At 37.6% G+C, this 20,816-nt stretch overlaps 1 protein-coding gene and 1 non-coding gene across 2 annotated transcripts; both read left to right on the top strand.

Moving 5' to 3' along the window:
- The first annotated feature begins 2,486 nt into the window (after positions 1-2,486).
- Positions 2,487-2,619, top strand: LOC125999760 (small nucleolar RNA SNORA51). Its single transcript, XR_007492231.1, has one exon. It is a non-coding gene; the product is annotated as a small nucleolar RNA SNORA51 (small nucleolar RNA).
- Positions 2,620-7,878: 5,259 nt separating this feature from the next.
- LOC125998901 (melanoma antigen preferentially expressed in tumors-like) lies at positions 7,879-10,534 on the top strand. The gene is made up of 3 exons (XM_049766932.1): positions 7,879-8,168; positions 8,624-9,217; positions 10,024-10,534. The coding sequence occupies exons 1-3, from the start codon at positions 7,879-7,881 to the stop codon at positions 10,532-10,534; spliced, it is 1,395 nt and encodes a 464-aa protein (XP_049622889.1).
- Positions 10,535-20,816: the final 10,282 nt, after the last annotated feature.

Below are 20,816 nucleotides of genomic sequence, written 5' to 3'. Positions count from 1 at the left end.
CTATGGAAGCTCAATACCTGTATAACAATACATCTTAAGATGTGTATTCCTAAATATACAGGTAGCCTCCTCCACCACTTGTTTTATTCGAATATCTTTTCTTTTTAAATCAGTTTTATTTATTTTTTCTATTTTAATATATACATTTTTCTCTATCTTTACCATTTTTGGTGCTGATTGGTACAAAAAGCCTTGACTGGGATAAAAGCTCAGAACAAAACCAGACGACAGAGACTGTGTGTGCAGCCTGTCATCCTTACCCAGAATAGCACCAGCAACATAGTATGACACCATACATTTTTGTATGGGCAATGTAAAAAAAGGGGAAACCATAGACACAGAAACAAGATCTTATCTTCTAGGGATAAGAACTCATTTTTTATACCAGAAGGGTGCCTCCCATCCTGAACATGTGTCATGTGGATACAACGCAGTCCCCAGGAGATTGGACAGTGTTAGACCAATCCCAAACCCCAGATCCCTGACGTATAAATGATACAGCTCTGGGCAACACCACCAGGAACTAAGCTCCATTGGGAGATTTATAACACTGCTCTGGCACCAACTTGTGGCAGTCTTGATATGACAATGAGGAAAGAAAAACTTGACCTAAGACCAGGCTGTCCTATCACATCACCTAACACTAAATGGAAATCAGAAGAGATATTGCCCTTTGAACTGTGAAAAATAAGAGCACCAACAACAGAAACTGACTTTAACAACCGTAACTGAACAGAACCTACCTTGGGACTAATAAGGAAAACCATACCCTAGGTTGTAGCCCAGGACATATTAAACAACAACAACAACAAGATGTCTATTGCAGAGGTCCAACTTGGACAACAGAGACTGAGCAGAACCTTTGGATCCATAATATCCTAGGCTTCAGCTTAGGGACTGAACGAAAACAGGGAGCAAGTGTTACAGAAGACAGAACACAACAACGATGGATAAGAACCTCTAGAACCTAGAGACTCTATCCTAGACCCTGACCTATAACCCATGCAAATACCAAGATCGCTAGCTACAGTGGCTTGATTTTCTCACACACAACTGAGAGGAAACTTTCCTGGCATCACAAAAAAGCCTTTGGGATGGGGTAATGAGTATATATGGAGCCAGGGATTGATCCCATGATGGTATGCTTCAAGGATGGAGAAACCCTGAATCTCTTAGGCCACGGGAATTCCCTTTCTTCCCCAATGCTTAATGTGCCTATGCAAAAAAAATAAATAAATAAAAATAAAAAAGTGGGGGGAATGCCCAGCACCCATACTTTTTCTTGTTTTGTTTTGATTTGTTAGTTTTTGACTTTATTTTCCTTCTCTTTTTTCTTCCACTTTTCTCTTGCTTTTTCACTCTTGTGGTTATTATTTAGAGATTTATTTTTATTTTTATTTTTATTTGCCGGGTCCATTTTTTCTTTTCTCTTCCATTTTTCTTTTCTTTTTTTTCTCTCTCTTTCCTCTTTTTTTGGTAGTTGTCACCAAATTTTTTCTCCCTTTTTTCTTATCCTTTTTATCTCCAATGAAGGTGGAATGGATGCTCAATCTACAACAAGCTTTAAAGTAGAGACCAGTTGCACTAGCATTCTGGGGGGTAAAGCAGGGAGATATGGGATGCATACTGGGAACAGGGGCGGAGGGAGGACAGCACTGGTGGTGGGAATGCACCTCATTCATTGTCACTATGAACCATAAATGATGCAGTGAAAGATTTGTAATGCACTTTGGTCACAATAAAAATTAAAAAAAGAAAAAAAGAAAAACAAATGGGACTCCATTAAACATAGAAACTTCTGTATCTCAAAGAAAACATGGAATAGGGTAATTTATTTACCCATATAATATAGGGATATACAAGGCACTTCTGTATCTAAAGAGAAATATATATATATATACATATATATAAAAAACCGTATTCAAAATTGGGGAGATTCTCACACCTATATTCATTGCAGCGTTGTTTACAATAGCCAGACTCTGGAAACAGCCTATATTCCCCTCAATAGATGAATGGCTAAAGAAACTATGGTACATATATACAATGGAATATTATACAGCCGTCAGAAGAGATGAAGTCATGAAATTTTCCTATACATGGATGTATATAGAGTCTATTATGCTGAGTGAAATAAGTCAGAGGGAGAGAGATAAACACAGAATGGTCTCACTCATCTCTGGGTTTTGAGAAAAATGAAAAACATTTGTATAATGCTTCTCAGAGACAAAATAGAGGAGGGCTGGAGGGTCCAGCTCCCGACATGAAGCTCACCACAGGGATCGTTTAGTGCAGTCACAGAAATAATTACAAATGAGAACTATCATAACAAAATGTGACTGAATGAGGGAAGTAGAAAGCCTCTCTAGAGTACATGCCGGTGTGGGGTGGGGAGGAAGGACACTTGGGATATTGGTGATATCCCAAGTGATGCACTGGTGAAGGCTTTTTTAATACAAAATATCAAAATAAAAAAGAAAAGATAAGGCCTCCCAATGCTTACCATAGGCTGTGTTCTTTACACTGACTGTATAAAAATAGGAGGTACAGTAAATGCACCCCGTATACACCTCAAGCCAGGCCCTTTGCCTGGTCTGTATTGTGAATGGAGGAACAAAAAAATTGGGGGAGAATTGGCACAAGAAAAACTGATTCACATATTCAATCATCAGGGAGATGTAAATCAAAACAATCATGAGATATTATCTTACATCCACAGAGTCTGGCACACAACACACAAACACAGAATGAACAACCAGTGCATGCATCGATGCAGGACAATGGACGATAATATGGATATCCTGCAAAAAAATACAACTAGACATATGATATAGAAATACCACTCCTAGAAATATACCCAAAACACTATGCAGAAAGCCTCTGGATTCCTATGTTCATTGCATCATTATTCAGAATAGCCAGACTCTGGAAATAATACAAATGCCTGATATTTGGGTAAAGAAACTGTGGTACAATGGAATGCTACATGGCTGTTCCGAAAATGAAGTTATGAAATTAGCTATACATAGATGTATATGAAGTGTATTATGCTGATCAAAATTAGTTTGTGTCTATTAACTGGTGTTACTATTAGTTCACTAATACTAAGAGAAATGAATGTCATGAAACTTTGTGCCATCTTTTTGTATAATTTTGACGTCTTTGTGGTATTTGTCTGCCTAAAGGACCCTGTTCAGTTATTCTTTGAGTTTTCTTTTAGTCTATAAATTTCCCTATCTGATTGTTCATCTATGAAGCTGTGCATCCTTCCTTCAAACATAAATGAGATTCTGGCTGGATGAAGTATTCATGGTGAGACATATATTAGTTGATTTTTTTCACTATATACCACCACTGCCTTCAAGCCGGAAGGATTGCTTGCTATCAACCTGCTGTAAATGTTGAGCATTCTCCGTTATATAGAATTTACTCATTTGATCTTTTTTGCTTTCAGTATTCTAGCAATTTCTATGTTTTTCATCATTGTGCCAAAGGTGTTTTTTTCTGGGTCCCTATTAACTGATATTTTTCGGGTGTACACTGAGTTGGTTTATGTATTCTTCATATTATCCCAATGTCCTATTGTCTTCATATTTACTTTGAGACTTTTTTTTCATTGTTTGTTTTCTGCAGGTTTTATGCAATTCATCTTTGAGCTCACAGAGTCAGTTCTTAGCAGCTGGTACTCTGCTATTGAGATCTTCCAGTACTTTTTTCATTTCACTTAACTAGTTTTTCAGTTCTGAAGTATTTGTATTTTTCTCATTTTGCTATCACATTGTCTTGTGTTTTATTGGCAGTCCAGTTCATTTTTTCTTTGAGCTCTTTGAACATCAAACTTATTTACACTGTGAACTCCACTTCAGAGACATTAAATAAGGGATTTGTATGGACTGGGTCTGAAGAATTTCGGTCTTCACACAAAAGGTGTGGTGAGGTTTTGCATTGCTTTACCATGGTTTCTTTTGTACTCTCTAGGTGCTTCTTTCCTATGTTACTGTTAATCTTCTCCATTGTCAGGAGGTTCCTGGATTTTATGTGAGTGAGAAAATTATAGTGTAGCTGTTTGGGAATCTAGGCTCCTGGTGTTGCCTCTGACATGTATGAATGGGTAGGTCGCTGGCCCCTTTATTGTTGGATATCTCTTACAGTTGTGCATAGGAGCCAGTGCCAGGGCTCACTTTCGATCTGTGGTGGTCCCAAGTCCCTTTGTAGTTCTGTCTACTCTCACAGAGGCTGCTGTCCATGTGTCAGGCCTGTTGTCCCTTTCTTGATGGGGCTGCTCTCTGGGTGGTTGGGCCAGTGGTAACCATGTTCCATTGGCTCTGCTGGGTTTCCCAGGATTGTCTTTTTAAAATATGAATCACTATTAAATTTTCCAGTAATTTGGTCACTATTTATGATAAATAATCATTTGATATTTTCTTAACTTTGCTACTATGGTGAATAATACCAATATAATATCAAATAGAAAATAAAATTGTATGAATGAAAAAGTTTCCAGATGTGCACAGAATATACACGCATAAATGTGGTTGAGGAGCCCATATGGGGTGCCAGGGATTGAAATTGTTTCAGCTGCATGCAAAGGCAAATGCCTTATCCTGTGTACTATCTCTCCAATTCCTTAATTTAAAATGTTTATTTAAAAAACATTGTATGCATTCATCCCTGTTCTGCTATATATGTTACAATAAAATTTTATTTTCCTGAAAGAAGTCAGCAGAACAAAAGGCATAGATGCAGATATCTCTGTCTAGGGTACCAGATCAATAGTACAGCATGTATAAGGGCATATCTGCATTCAGCTGACTCAGTTTTGATCCCTGGTATGCCATATGTTGTTTTGGACCCCATTAGGAGTGACCCCTAAGCACAGAGCTAGGAACAAACCCTGAGCACTATGAGTTGTGGCCCATTAACCAAAATAATGATCTGCCTCATTTGTGAGATTTAAATACTATACACACCAAGGAAGCAAGTTTCTATCAAAGCGGAAGCAAAGGGAGAACTGATCTACACAATCATACTAGTAGATGGACTTTGAGGGAGCTATTCAAGTTGTATGTAAAGGGAAATGGATACACTGGTGATGGATATGGTGTCAGGATTATTTGTATAAGAAGCTATCATTAACAGTATCATAAATGGCAAGATCTCAATTTTAAAGATAGAGAATAGGTAGGAAACCAGTACTAAACCACTTCATTTATTTGTACAATTTCTGTATTTTTAACAACAAACTATATCTGTATTTTAGTATTTCTACCTTGACATCATCTTAATATTAATATTGGATGTGAAATGCTCACCCTCAGGGATGTAGGCAATGTTTTCCTTGTCATCACAGCTAGTTTATCTTTTACAGGATGGCTTGGCAAATAGCCAATACAATATACATAGCTAATTTGAACACTATTTTTGTCACTATTATGTATAATATGTATTGAAATGGTATAATATTCATAAATCTGTTCAAATAAAAATTCATTGACAAAATCAAGCAGTGGACTATAGTTTTCAGGTCCCTGCTTTAGTAAAATTGGAGGAAGGACATAGGGTATAGACTTTCCTATTCCTTTGATGTTAGAAACAATTTTCCAGTAGCCTAATATATTTAAATGTCAGCCCATCTGGATTGGATGACAACAAAAATAACATGGCAGATTATTTACTTATGCATATGCATATTCTCATTTAAGGTAGTTGTCATACTCTCTAATTCTTTTGTTTAAAATATTATCTTAGGCACTGTGGTTTACATTGTTGTTTGTAAGTTTTCATGCAGAACACATTCCAAACTACAATCTCTACCATGGTTCTACTTCTCTTCAACATTGTCCAGTTTCTCCATTCCCACATCTTATTTCCACCCCTTCCTCTCATTGATAAAGAGTAGAACCTGGGCTGATCATATGTAGGGAAAAATACCATAAATCCTGTGCTTTCACTCTAGCAGCTTATCTTTGAGTTCTTACGTATGTTGAATATTTTTTAAAATGTTTAAATATAGTCTCCTGTTTAGTGATTGTTTAATTTATTATATCTATCTTGTTTTCTCCTTTTTAAGGAACATTGTTTTTATGACACTTAATGATTTAAGCCAGGGGTCTCAAACTCAATTTACCTGGGGGCCGCAGGAGGCAAAGTCAGGGTGATCCTTGAGTGCGAAGTCAGTAGTAAGCCTTGAACATTGGGGGGTGTGACCCAAACAACTAAAACAAAACAAAACAAAACAAAATGATTCCTTTAGGACAGGGCCACAAAATGTTGTATGGAGGGCCAGAAACGGCCCGTGGGCCCTGAGTTTGAGACCCCTGAAAGCAATTCCTAGTTTATTGATCGTGTTTTTATGTAAATGTAGCAAAAAACATGTCTGTTTTGTCTCAGATTGGTGGTGGAGGAGGAGTAGTGAGAATTGAAATTTTGTGGTTCTATTATATATTCTTTTTTTTTTTTTTTTGGTTTTTGGGCCACACCCAGCGTTGCTCAGGGGTTACTCCTGGCTGTCTGCTCAGAAAAAGCTCTTGGCAGGCACGGGGGACCATATGGGACACCGGGATTCGAACCAACCACCTTTGATCCTGGATCGGCTGCTTGCAAGGCAAACACCGCTGTGCTATCTCTCCAGGCCCTCTATTATATATTCTTTACAGAATATTATCTTTGCCCATTTTTAATTTTTCCATCATTATCTAGGTGTCATAGGAAACATTTAATATCTTTACCTTTATTTGACTCAAAATGCCTGGGAGTTGTTTGTTTGTTTGTTTGTTTATTTTTGGGGAAACACTCGGTGACGCTCAGGTGTTACTCCTAGCTATGCACTCAGAAATTGCTCCCGGCTTGGGGGACCATATGGGATGCTGGGGATCGAAACGTGGTCCATTCTAGGCTAGCGCACAAGCACAAATCAGACTACTTATGCCCGGCACCACCCCTACAGCCCCAAAATGCATGCTTTATTTAGAAAAATTGCAGCTTTACATTATTTTTACATGTCTATAAATGCACATGCTTTGAGTCCTTGTCCTGAGTCATTGTACTTATTTTTCAGGTCCTCCTTGTGTGGCTTACAATTTATTCTGTACTTAATCATTCTAGATGTACCTTTGTACTGACTACAACCTCTCATTCTCTTCCTTCTTCTGTATCTCTTGTAACTTTTCTTGCTGTCATTGTTGCCATGAAGTTTTAGTGATGAGATTGTGACAAACTGTGTACTGGAATTTCATCGTTTTTTTTTTTTTTTTTTGTTCAACACAGAATTTTTGAAATGTGGTAATCTATACTTTAACGTAATGATGAAAGTTAACTTTATCTAGATTTTGATGTAGTTTTTATGCTTGTATTGAATGCTTTTGGTGAAACTGTTGGGAAGAAGGCATATAGGTGGTCAACACTGTTTTCTGCCAGTTTATTTTATACCTAATATATTATATCTTGCACAAAATATACCTGCCTATATATTTATCTCCTTTTTTTGGTTTTTGGGCCACACCCAGCGGTGCTCAGGGGATACTCCTGGCTGTCTGCTCAGAAATAGCTCCTGGCAGGCACGGGGGACCATATGGGACACCGGGATTCGAACCAACCACCTTTGGTCCTGGATCGGCTGCTTGCAAGGCAAACGCTGCTGTGCTATCTCTCCGGGACTATATTTATCTCCTTTTTATTTATACTTATCGTCTACCCATATATGCAGAAAGACTTTTTTTTACTATTGTTTTTCTCTAATTGAGATTAGCTGAGGTGACCATATGACATAGCAAGTACTTTTTCAATGAATTCTTTTTTCCTAACTTGAAGTAAATTAGGGCCTTGAGATGTATTCTAAAGATGTTAAAATATGACTCACCCTAAAACAGGTTTATGAAGATGAACCAAGAATCCATACCCACACTAATGGATTTTGCTGCAAAGAGTCTGCTGAGTAATGAGCCTATAGCTATCCAGTCATTGGAAGTTCTCCCTAAACACCTCTACATTCCACTCTTCAAGAGTGCTTTCTTAGGAAGGCATAAGAAGGTGCTAAATGCAATGGTGAGAGTTTGGCCTTTCTACTGCTTGCACATCGGGACACTGATTGTTCAAGAACCACCTTATGAAATATTGGAAGCCATAGTGGATGGTCTTCAGTTCCTACCTGTCCAGAACACTTCCTCAGGGTAAGGATAATCCAGTAGAACTGTAGTGAATTAGGAGGCATAAAGGTCGGTTCTGGTATTGGGGGATATCAAAAGGCTCCTCAAAATAAACAGAAATGCATGTTTATGTTAGGTGTATGTTTATTTTTCTATAGTGAAGTGACCTTAAGTACTCCTAAGTTTTAACAGGGCCAACTATAGAATTAAGTGGATTGAGGATACTTTGGATAGATTTACTTACCAAGTCTGATTTCTTAGAAGGGCATTGCCTAGGAGAACCAGAAGTGAAGAAATTGTAAGGAAAAGAGTGAAAGATGCTTCCATTTGCATGGAAAGAACATTTATGTGAATGACATGTGGATTGTAATTGTGATTGTAAAATGTAAATGTAAAATGTACTGTCCCAGCTGCACTTTTTGCTTAGTATAACAAAGCCTGCTACCATTCATATGTTCTGTTTCTTTTCTCCATTACAGGGGCCCAAAACTGAGGATCTTGGATCTAAGGCAGTCCCAGAACTATGAAATAACATGCTATTATAGATTCCAACAGAAATTGTGTTCACACTCCTGTGTTAATTCTCAGAACTCCATTTTGAAAGTAGAAGAAGTTCAGCATAGGTGTATATTCAATGAAAGAGTCACTTCCGAGTCTGCATCGTCCTGGAAGCCCATCGAATTATTAGTCAACCTTTCCTTCAACTCTAGTTGGAGAACAAAGCGATTTCTTCTTTTCATTAAGAGAAAGATTGAGCAGAGTTTTGGGTCCTTGCACCTCTGCTGCAGATATTTGCAAATTAATCACATTTCTGTGCATAACAGTAGCGTACAGATCCTGGATCCAGCATGTGTTGATCGTCTAGAATTGAACTGGGTTCATCTGAGGAAAGTCATCACCCTTTTTCCTCAGTTCATTCGCCTAAACAGCCTTACGCTGTTTAATATTCCCTTTCAGTCCTGTAATGGATCAAACTTTGAAACTTTTCTCACCTGGCTTGGGAAGTTGGACATGCTTCAGGAGCTCAGCTTTTCTTTTTTCTGCTTGACCAATCAACTGCAGAAAGTGCTCAGGTGAAGGAGGAGGGATGGGAAATGGCCCTTGCTTAGATAATTTTGAGCCTCTGTTTTTCCTTCTTCTCAGCATGGGGATAATGAGAGCAGAGAAGCACCTGTGTCAAGGAGAATACCAAGAATGGAAAGAAAAATACACTAATTCATTTTTTCAGTTGTCCAAACATGTCCAGACACCATGAGACTTTTCTAGATAAATAGAAACAGTTTCAGTTCTTGCCTTATTGGAGTATAAAGTCTCTTAGAGGGACCACACGCATTCACCTGGAGATATTTTAGAGCCATAGCACTTATTTATATCTTTATGAATGAGGACAATAATGAACACTGTCATATTATTTTGTTTTTGGTAATTTCATTGAGGCTTAGACCCTAAATGGAGATCTTGTTTCCTGGTGAATGATGCAAATGACCACTCATTTGACTGATTTGTCCCACCAATCTTATACAAAAAACAAATGACAATTCACCATTGTATGTTTTTTGTCAGTTTTCTTTTCTCTCTTTATTCCATAAACTGTCAACTACTACTGTGCTGTACATTTGGAATATTAAAAATGTGACCCTTGCTCAGTAATAGTTCCTATCCCGAGGTCTTAAATGTGTAGGTTTTAGCTCCAAAATTCATATAGCTAAACTTACGGTAGCAATTATTTAGAAATTAGTTTTTATTACTATTATATAAGTCAACCAGTCCATCCATCAGTCCCCTCATACATCCTTTCATCTATAACTAGAACTCAGGATCACTGGGCTGTTCCAATATCTTCTTCTCTATGAGTAATCTTTCTTTACTATCTTAACAGAGTCCTGCAGCATCTTGTTCATTTGAATTCACTGAGATTCCTGTTCTGTGAACTTTCTCACAGAGACCTCACTGTGCTCTCACAGAATGATCATGTCACCCATTTAAAGCGACTAGATCTCAGCAACAATTTACACTGGTCAGATTATGATCCCTTCAAGGGTCTGCTGGAGAGAGTTTCTGGCACCCTGCAACATTTGGAGATAAACAACTGCAAAATCACTGATTCTGAGCTCTCTGCTATCCTCCCAGTCCTGAGCCACTGTTCTCATCTCCGCGTCTTGAGCTTGGCCTACAATTACCTGTCAATGACTGCCCTCGTGAATCTTTTGCAAAGTTTAACAGCCTTGTCAAATCTGAGGCGTGTCGTTTACCCTGTCCCTCTCCATTGCTATGAACTTGGGAGATTTGGAGGCCAGTTGGATCTAAATAAACTTGCTGAAGCTAAAGCTCATTTGAACTTGGTGCTACAGATGGCACAGCGGAATGATATATACTGGACCATTTTATAAGGGTGATGTTCACAACACTAAGAATTGTTTCAGCATTGATGTGAGGCTTTTCACAGATGGCCTATAGTACTTGTGACTCACACTGAATGTCTTAACACACCTTGTGGTAGCAGCATCAACATTTTATACCACTCATTGTTTTTGCCCGCAGATAACATTTGTAGTAACGTATATGTAATCTACTGTTATGAAATTTGTCTTTTATTTAAAAGGGAATCTCACCAAATGTATTAGAGAAATGTTTCTGGGATGTTTTCCTATTGCTTTCTAGCTACATCTTCTTGTTAACAATTACTTGTTGGTTACATAGCATCAATTGGCAATTGATTTCCCTGCTCAATTTGTTTGGTTCTATTATAGACCAATCTCAGTGGAGAAAAATGTTATCAACAAAAACTAATTTTTGATGCTGTGGTGATTGACTGAATAGTTTTTACTCTTGGATCTTTAAACATCTTGATTCCTTTTTTGCTTGATGAGAAATAAGTGTTAAATTAATAGAAACAAACTATGCCTACACTTCATCAGCACTTTGCTATACACTTTGTTAATTTATCTGGCATATAGTTACACTTCTTTGAGCCAATCTATTGACTTAGATAGTGTTCCAGGTGCTAAGAAACAAAAATTCCTTTGTCTCAACTCACTTGGTACATAAACATCCTTGAATTGTCAGTCTCAACATTCTTTCTACAGACATTGGAAAAACTTTCTTGCTACTTCATTCATACCTCCTATTTTTATCTTCTGTATATTTTCTTATACACTCTACTCAAAACATGGTGATCACCACAGTTTGTTGGGTAGCTTTTCAGCCTTCATTGGAGTTCTTTTTTATCTTTAACTATTTCAACAGGTTTCTCCTACTTAATATGTTTCCCTTTAATATATTGTACCTATTCTTCATATTATATATCATCCTGAATGCCTTTGTTCCTTGTGTTCTTCCAATAGAGTTGCACTCCTCAGTGAGGTACGCTCTAGCCATACTTGACTAAGGAACACTAAGCATTTATTTCCTTTGTAAAAGATGTCATCAAAGTATTAAATTCACATGGTCTACACACGATTTAAGAAAAAAACATAAAAATGCTGACTACCTAACTTGTATTTTTCTTATATTGATAACACGTTAAAATGCTTACAGTTGGTAAGCCACAGATAAAAAGCCAAATAATATTAATTTGTTCATCTATAATCAACCTGCTGATAATATGCTGTATTTCAAAGGCTGAGAAAGAAATGGCTCAATAAAGTTGCTCTTCACATTTTAAGGACTTTGTAAAAGAGTGTTAAGGAAATAATATTTTGCGCTGTTTATATGTTGAGATGAAAATATAGATAGTGCAATTAATTACAAAACAAATCATTGAATTGCTTATGCAACTGCAATTCAAAGCCTCAGATTAAATAATCTAAATATAATTTAATATAATATAATTAAAAAATCTAAAAAGAAAGAAATAACTTAGTAAAGTAGTTGACAGTTTGTTCTTATTCTGTCCATTTTCTAAGAGCACACTGAATTTCTGACTTAGAAAAATGTTGAAATAATAAATATAAAATGGATTCAATGCCTAGCACCACATATTTTCCCAAAAACCCTCATAACTGTATCCTAACACAATTCAGAGCTTTGCCAGATAAGTTCCAATACCAAAATAATACAATTGGTACATAAATTGTGTTTATTGTTCCTTTGATGAAATAAGCCAGGACAAGTTATTTCAGAAAATGTTTTGTATTATTCATTAGTAATCGATTTCTGATGCTTATATTTTAAAAAAGATAAAGTGAATCCAAATTATTGTTAAAATATGATACTAATGCTATTATCTAATTCATAAATTATATATAATGTTATTCTAAATAAAATATTCTAAAATAATTAATAAATTTTGTTTTTTACTTTTTTTTATTTAAACACCTTGATTACATACATGATTGTGTTTGGGTTTTAGTCATGTAAAGAACACCACCCATCACCAGTGCAACATTCCCATCACCAATGTCCCAAGTCTCCCTCCTCCCCACCCGACCCCCGCCTGTACTCTAAACAGGCTCTCCATTTCCCTCATACATTCTCATTATTAGGACAGTTCAAAATGTAGTTATTTCTCTAACTAAACTCATCACTCTTTGTGGTGAGCTTCCTGAGGTGAGCTGGAACTTCCAGCTCGTTTCTCTTTTGTGTCTGAAAATTATTATTGCAAGAATGTCTTTCATTTTTCTTAAAACCCATAGATGAGTGAGACCATTCTGCGTTTTTCTCTCTCTCTGACTTATTTCACTCAGCATAATAGATTCTGTGTACATCCATGTATAGGAAAATTTCATGACTTCATCTCTCCTGACAGCTGTATAATATTCCATTGTGTATATGTACCATAGTTTCTTTAGCCATTCATCTGTTGAAGGTCATCTTGGTTGTTTCCAGAGTCTTGCTATGGTAAATAGTGCTGCAATGAATATAGGTGTAAGGAAGGGGTTTTTGTATTGTATTTTTGTGTTCCTAGGGTATATTCCTAGGAGTGGTATAGCTGGATCATATGGGAGCTCGATTTCCAGTTTTTGGAGGAATCTCCATATTGCTTTCCATAAAGGTTGAACTAGACAGCATTCCCACCAGCAGTGAATAAGAGTTCCTTTCTCTCCACATCCCCGCCAACACTGTTTATTCTCATTCTTTGTGATGTGTGTCATTCTCTGTGGTGTGAGGTGGTATCTCATTGTTGTTTTGATTTGCATCTCTCTGATGATTAGTGATGTGGAGCACTTTTTCATATGTCTTTTGGCCATCTGTATTTCTTCTTTGTCAAAGTGTCTGTTCATTTCTTCTCCCCATTTTTTGATGGGATTAGATGTTTTTTTCTTGTAAAGTTCTGTCAGTGCCTTGTATATTTTGGAGATTAGCCCCTTATCTGATGGGTATTGGGTGAATAGTTTCTACCACTCAGTGGGTGGCTCTTGTATCCTGGGCACTATTTCCTTTGAGGTGCAGAAGCTTCTCAGTTGAATATATTCCCATCTGTTAATCTCTGCTTTCACTTGCTTGGAGAGTGCAGTTTCCTCCTTGAAGATGCCTGTAATGTCCTGGAGTGTTTTGCCTATGTGCTGTTCTATATATCTTATGGTTTTGGGGCTAATATCGAGGTCTTTAATCCATTTGGATTTTACCTTCATACATGATGTTAGCTGGTGGTCTAAGTTCAATTTTTTGCAAGTGGCTATCCAATTGTGCCAACACCACTTGTTGAAGAGGCTTTCCCTGCTCCATTTAGGATTTCCTGCTCCTTTATCAAAAATTAGGTGATTGTATGTCTGGGGAACATTTTCTGAGTATTCAAGCCTATTCCACTGATCTGAGGGCCTGTCCTTATTCCAATACCATGCTGTTTTGATAACTATTGCTTTATAGTACAGTTTAAATTTGGGGAAAGTAATTCCTCCCATATTCTTTTTCCCAATGATTGCTTTAGCTATTTGAGGGTGTTTATTGTTCCAAATGAATTTCAAAAGTGCCTGATCCACTTCTTTGAAAATGTCATGGGTATCTTTAGAGGGATAGCATTAAATCTGTATAATGCCTTGGGGAGTATTGCCATTTTGATGATGTTAATCCTGCCAATCCATGAGCAGGGTATGCGTTTCCATTTCCGTGTGTCCTCTCTTATTTCTTGGAGCAGAGTTTTATAGTTTTCTTTGTATAGGTCTTTCACTTTTTTAGTCAAGTTGTTTCCAAGATATTTGAGTTTGTGTGGCACTATTGTGCATGGGGTTGTTTTCTTAATGTCCATTTCATCCTTATTACTATTGGTGTATAGAAAGGCCATTGATTTTTGTGTGTTAATTTTGTAGCCTGCCACCTTGCTATATGAGTCTATTGTTTCTAGAAGCTTTTTGGTAGAGTCTTTAGGGTTTTCTAAGTAGAGTATCATGTCATCTGCAAACAGTGAGAGCTTGACTTCTTCCTTTCCTATCTGGATTCCCTTGATATCTTTTTCTTGCCTAATCGCTATAGCAAGTACTTCCAGTGCTATGTTGAATAGGAGTGGTGAGAGAGGACAGCCTTGTTTTGTGGCAGAATTTAGAGGGAAGGCTTTTAGTTTTTCTCCATTGAGGATAATATTTGCCACTGGCTTGTGGTAGATGGCCTTAACTATATTGAGAAGGGTTCCTTCCATTCCCATCTTGCTGAGAATTTTTATCAAGAATGGGTGTTGGACCTTCTCAAATGCTTTCTCTGCATCTATTGATATGATCATGTGGTTTTTATTTTTCTTGTTATTGATGTTGTGTATTATGTTGATAGATTTACGGATGTTAAACCAGCCTTGCATTCCTGGGATGATAGTAGTGGATGATCTTCTTAATGAGGCATTGAATCCTATTTGCCAGGATTTTGTTGAGGATCTTTGCATCTGCATTCATCAGCGATATTGGTCTGTAATTTTCTTTTTTGTAGCATCTCTGTCTGGTGTAGGTATTAAGGTGATGTTGGCTTCATAAAAGCTATTTGGAAGTGTTTCTGTTTGTTCAATTTCATGAAAGAGTCTTGCCATGATTGGTAGTAGTTCCTCTTGGAAAGTTTGAAAGAATTCATTAGTGAATCCATCTTGGCCTGGACTTTTGTTTTTCGGCAGACATTTGATTACCGTTTTAATTTTAATTTTAATTTCAATTTCATCAATGGTGATGGGGGTGTTTAGATATGCTACATCCTCTTCCTTCAACCGTGGAAGATTATAAGAGTCCAAGAATTTATCCATTTCTTCCAGGTTCTCATTTTTAGTGGCGTAGAGTTTCTCAAAGTAGTTTCTGATTACCCTTTGAATCTCTGTCATATCAGTAGTGATCTCTCCTTTTTCATTCCTAATATGAGTTATCAAGTTTCTCTCTCTCTCTTTCTTTGTTAGGTTTGCCAGTGGTCTATCAATCTTGTTTATTTTTTCAAAGAACCAACTTCTGCTTTCGTTGATCTTTCGGATTGTTTTTTGGGTTCCACTTCATTGATTTCTGCTCTCAGCTTTGTTATTTCCTTCTGTCTTCCTATTTTTGGGTCCTTTTGTTGAGCACTTTCTAGTTCTATTAGCTGTGTCATTAAGCTACTCAGGTAAACTCCTTCTTCCTTCCTGATGTGTGCTGGCAAATCTATAAATTTTCCTCTCAGTAATGCTTTTGCTGTGTCCCATAAGTTCTGATAGTTTGTGTCTTTATTGTCATTTGTTTCCAGGAACCTTTTGATTTCCTCCTTGATTTCATCTCGGACCCACTGGTTATTGAGTATGAGGCTGTTTAACTTCCAGGTGTTAAAGTTTTTCTTCTGAGTCCCTTTGGAATTCACAAATAATTTCAGAGTCTTGTGGTCAGCGAAGGTAGTCTGCAAAATTTCTATTCTCTTGATATTATGGAGGTATGTTTTATGTGCCAGCATGTAGTCTATCCTGGAGAATGTCCCGTGTACATTGGAGAAGACTGTGTATCCAGGTCTCTTTCTTCCATTTCTCTCCTCAGGTCTAGTATATTCTTGTTGGGTTTCAGTCTGGTTGACCTATCCAGTGTTGACAAAGCCGTGTTAAGGTCCCCCACAATTATTGTGTTGTTATTGATATTATTTTTCAGATTTGTCAACAGTTGTATTAAATATTTTGCTGGCCCCTTATTCGGTGCATATATGTTTAGGAGAGTTATTTCTTCCTGCTCTACATACCCCTTGATTAATATAAAATGTCCATCTTTGTCCCTTACAACCTTCCTGAGTATAAAGTTTGCTTTATCTGATATTAGTATGGCCACTCCAGCTTTTTTTATGGGTGTTGTTTGCTTGGATAATTTTTCTCCAGCCTTTTATTTTGAGTCTATGTTTGTTCTGACTATTCAGGTGCATTTCTTGTAGGCAGCAAAAGGTTGGATTGAGTTTTTTGATCCATTTAGCCACTCTGTGTCTCTTGACTGGTGCATTTAGTCCATTGACGTTGAGAGAAAGAATTGTCCTGGGATTTAATGCCATCTTTATATCGAAATTTGGTGTGTCTTTTGGTTAGTCTTGTCTTAAATTAGGTCTTTCAGTTTTTCTCTTAAGACTGGTTTTGAGTCTGTAAAGTTTCTGAGCTGCTGTTTGTCTGTGAAACCATGTATTCTTCCATCAAACCAGAAAGTGAGTTTTGCTGGATACAGTATTCTAGGTGAAGCATTCATTTCATTCAGTCTTGTCACAATATCCCACCACTGCTTTCTGGTCTTGAGTGTTTGTGGTGACAGGTCTGCTGTAAAAATCAAGGATGCTCCCTTGAATGTAATTTCCCTTTTTTATCTTGCTGTTTTCAGAATTCTGTCTCTATCTGTGGGATTCGTCATTGTGACTAGGATGTCTCTTGGGGTATCTTTTCTGGAGTCTCTTTTGGTTGGTACTCTTCAAGCATGCAGGATTTGATCACATATATTCTTTAGCTCTGGAAGTTTCTCTTTAATGATGTTCTTGACCGTTGATTCTTCCTGGAAATTTTTTTCCTGGGTCTCTGGGACTCCAATGATCCTTAAGTTGTTTCTGTTGAACTTACCATAGACTTCTATTTTCATCTGTTCCCATTCTTTGACTAATTTTTCCACTGTCTGTTCATTTGCTTTAAGTTTTTTTCCAATCTCTCCCACTGTATGGAATTGTTATTTATCTCATCTTCCACAGCACTAAGTCTATTCTCAGCTTCTTATACCCTGTCCCAGAGCTTATCCATTTTGTCATTCACTGAGTTTTCCAGGCCTGTTAGTTGACATGTTATTTCAGTTTGAAGTTTTGTGATTTCTGTCTTCATATTTTCTTGGTTCTTATTAGTGTTCTGTTCAACTCGATCCATGGTTTCTTTGAGTTCTTTGAGCATCTTCCATATTGCTTGTCTAAAGTCCTTATCTGAGAGGTTGATTAGTTGGTTGGTCATTATCTGGTCATCAGAATTGTCATCTTCATTCTCTATGTCTGATGCTGGCCTGCATTGTTTCGCCATTATCACACTTGTATTGTGGGTTTTTCTACGTGTTGTGGTGGTATTCATTGGCTAAATGATGTACGCAGCCACACTCCTCTGGCTCCGCCCTTTCTGGATTGGTCAACTTGCCTCCAAGGGAGGGGAGTCCTCCGTGATGAAGCCTCACACAGGATCAAATATTAGGCCCGAGCACACAGCAGATAAGACACTCCAGAGAGAAAAGCTGGGCTTCTGTGATCCAGCACAGTTCTTAGTGTGATTTTTTCTTTTTGTTGTGATGGTATTCTTTCCTTAGAGCGAACTGCCACGTAGTGAAGTAGAGTTAAGTGCTCTTCTGGAGCCTCTTTTTGGCCCACTCCCAAGAGGTTCATGTGGCAGGACAGTAGACAGACAAACACAGGCAGCACTCACAATTTTTCAGTCAGGCCCCACTGGGCAGGCATAGTTTCATAAATTTTCCCAGCCTGACGTCACAAGCAGGGGACCTGGCTTCTGCAAAGTACTGCTTATAGCTGGTTTTCACGTTATGGAGCAGTTCCTTGGCATTCCCGCCCTAGAATGGGCCTCTGGGAGAGCGAGTTTTCTGGAGCCTCTTTTCGGCCCACTCCCAAGAGGTTCATGCGACAGGACAGTAGACAGACACACACAGGCAGCACTCACAATTTTTCACAGTTGGGCCCCACTTGGCAATCATAGTTTCATAGATTTTCACAGCCTGACATCACAAACAGGGGACTTTCCACTCTTGATAAAATCTAAATATCCATGTGTGCAATCTCTGTGGCTTGACATCAGACCCCTGTTTTTATTGACAAGCATCAGAGAGGAATACCATGTATGGAATAATCCAATAATCCCATCACCAGATACTAGGGTGGAGTATGAATATTGATTAGGGTGGGAGCAGTAATCTAACATCTCCCCATAATTGACTTTATAAAGAAATAGTTCACATCTCATGACTTTAAGATTAGGGCAGATGCCTCTAAAGATAAAGATAAAGGTCGGCAATAGTTTGCAAAGGTGCAGCAAAAGTTGGGAAAGTATAAAGAAAAAAATCGTTGACCAAAAGCAAAGCATCCCTACCCATGAAGCATCCTGCCTTAAGATCATTTACATTCTCCAGGCACTCAATTTATCTAACCCTTATAGTATTTCTACAAGGTCTCTGAAAGATTCTCCTCAAACACAGTTTTCATTGCCAAGTTAGCATGTTATTTCATCCTATGGCAAGTAAGCACCAAGACAGTTCCATTTATTCCTAGACTATATCCAATATGTCTAGGCCAACCTGCCTTTATGGTCTCCCTGTAACATCAGGGTTACCTAGGTGTGGCCAGTGCAAAGTTGTGAAGGTCAAATAAAAAGGATGAGCCAGATACTGTCTCTGTAGACTCAGAGTCTGAAAAAAATTTCAACCAGAAATATCCTCATGCCCTGAGCACTGAGTCAGGTAGACAAGCTGGTGCTGAGAATTCAAGTCCAGGGCGCTGTCAGATCGGTCAATGTTCAGAATAGTTATGGATTTAGCAACAGAAATGACACCAAAGAAGATGTCTTTGTTCACTGTGCAGCTATTAAGAGAAACAATCCCAGGAAGTTTCTGTGTAACATTGAAGATGGGAGACTATGGATTTTGATGTTGTAAAAGGAAAGAGGGGGTCCAAATGCTGCTAATGTGTCTAGAACTGGTCGAATGCCAGTGAAAGATAGCCGATATGCTCCCGAACAACATAGTTTCTGTAGATTCATCCTCTGGCCTCACTCAGCTGCTCCACCACCTATTGTGGCAGAGGCCCCCTCAGGCAGGACAGAAGCAGGCAGTATAGAGCAAAAAGCTGAAGCCTCTGGGCAGTGTCCCAGACACTGATGTCTGTCATCTTTCCTCTACTGGAGGTGTCTTCTGCTAGGATCTCAGACATCCAACCTGCAGAAGCTTCCCAAGGAGGCCCCAGTAGCCTAACACAGAAGGAGAAATTGGAGGATCTAAGCCCATCTGAACACCAACTGAGGAGAAGCTACTTTCAGAACTTCCTGCAACCTGGTTATATGCAAAATATTAACTTTCTTCTAGGCAATCCTCTTGACCCTATTTGTATCAGACATTATATTGCTGTTAAACTGTATTTTTTTCTACATGTCTCTTAGTAACTATTGTTTTTTCTATGCTCCACTGCAAACCAACATTTTTGTATCTAACTTTTGTAGTTTAATATTAGTTTGCACAATTCTGGGGGAATGCATAATGTTGATAGAGTTTTAAGAGTTTTTAGCTATCCTGGTGAATACTTCTCAATTGCTACGATGTTTTATTCTGTATATTATTTAGCAACTTATTCTCAAATTATGTCTGCAAAAATGTTCTAATGTCTTTGTCCACAGAAATCGATGAAAAAGGAACTTGGTGTCTGTAAGGTCTTATTACAGTGCTCACAAAAATGTTTTAGACAACTTCTTTTCTTTTATTTTCCTTTTTTTATTTTTAAATAATATCTTTATTTAAACACCGTGATTTCAAACATGACTGTAGTTGGGTTTCAGTCATAAAAAGAACATCCCCCTTCACCAATGCAACATTCCATCAAAAATGCCCAATCTCCCTGCCCCCACACCTGTATTTGAGACAGGCTTTCTACTTCCCTCACTCATTAACATTGTTATGATAGTTCTCATTGCAGTATTTCTCTAACTGCACTCACCACTCTTTGTCCTTCTGGCCCGCATCTCTGGGAATTATTTCAATAATGTCTTTTACTTTTCTTAAAAACCCATAGATGATTTAACCATTTTGTGTGTGACTTATTTCACTCAGCATAAAAGAAGCAAACTTATTTTCAAAATGTATATATGTATATATATCTTCAGAAATGTTTTTGTGATTTTGTTTAATGAAGTTTCTGGAAAGGAACTCGGATGTTCTAGATTTGTATTACAGTGTTTGGTGTAAGAATGTTTAAGAAGTTTTGAGTGACGTGTATCTGCAGAAATGTTTAGTGTTTATATTCAGAGAAATCTATGAAAAAGTGTTGTGAGATGTATAAGAAAGACATGGAAAAAGCTGATCATTTTGAGAATGAGGTATATAATTTAAACTTTGATGCTATTACAGCCAACTTTTACTTTTGTAAGTTCTGATGTGAGGTTCCTGCCGCCTCTTCAGAGAAAAATAGAACACAACTTATGTATCCCTCTCAATTTTTGAACCAAAAAGGGGCAGTTGTTAAGTTACACCTTATTTTCCCTAAAACAAAGATCACCCTGGTTCCTTTGTATGTTTGTTTACTACTTGGATTTACCCC

This window comes from Suncus etruscus, chromosome X (genome assembly GCF_024139225.1).
Source record: "Suncus etruscus isolate mSunEtr1 chromosome X, mSunEtr1.pri.cur, whole genome shotgun sequence".
NCBI lineage: Eukaryota > Metazoa > Chordata > Mammalia > Eulipotyphla > Soricidae > Suncus > Suncus etruscus.
Note: the sequence above shows the minus strand (reverse complement) of the source record. Positions and strands in the feature narration are given on the sequence as shown.

Bases quoted from the DNA above. Each gene is read 5' to 3' on its own strand.
- LOC125998901 (XM_049766932.1), top strand. From the start codon at position 7,879: ATGAACCAAGAATCCATACCCACACTAATGGATTTTGCTGCAAAGAGT. The intron at 8,169-8,623 runs GTAAGGATAATC...TCTCCATTACAG, and splicing joins GTCCAGAACACTTCCTCAGG to GGGCCCAAAACTGAGGATCT. The intron at 9,218-10,023 runs GTGAAGGAGGAG...CTATCTTAACAG, and splicing joins CAACTGCAGAAAGTGCTCAG to AGTCCTGCAGCATCTTGTTC.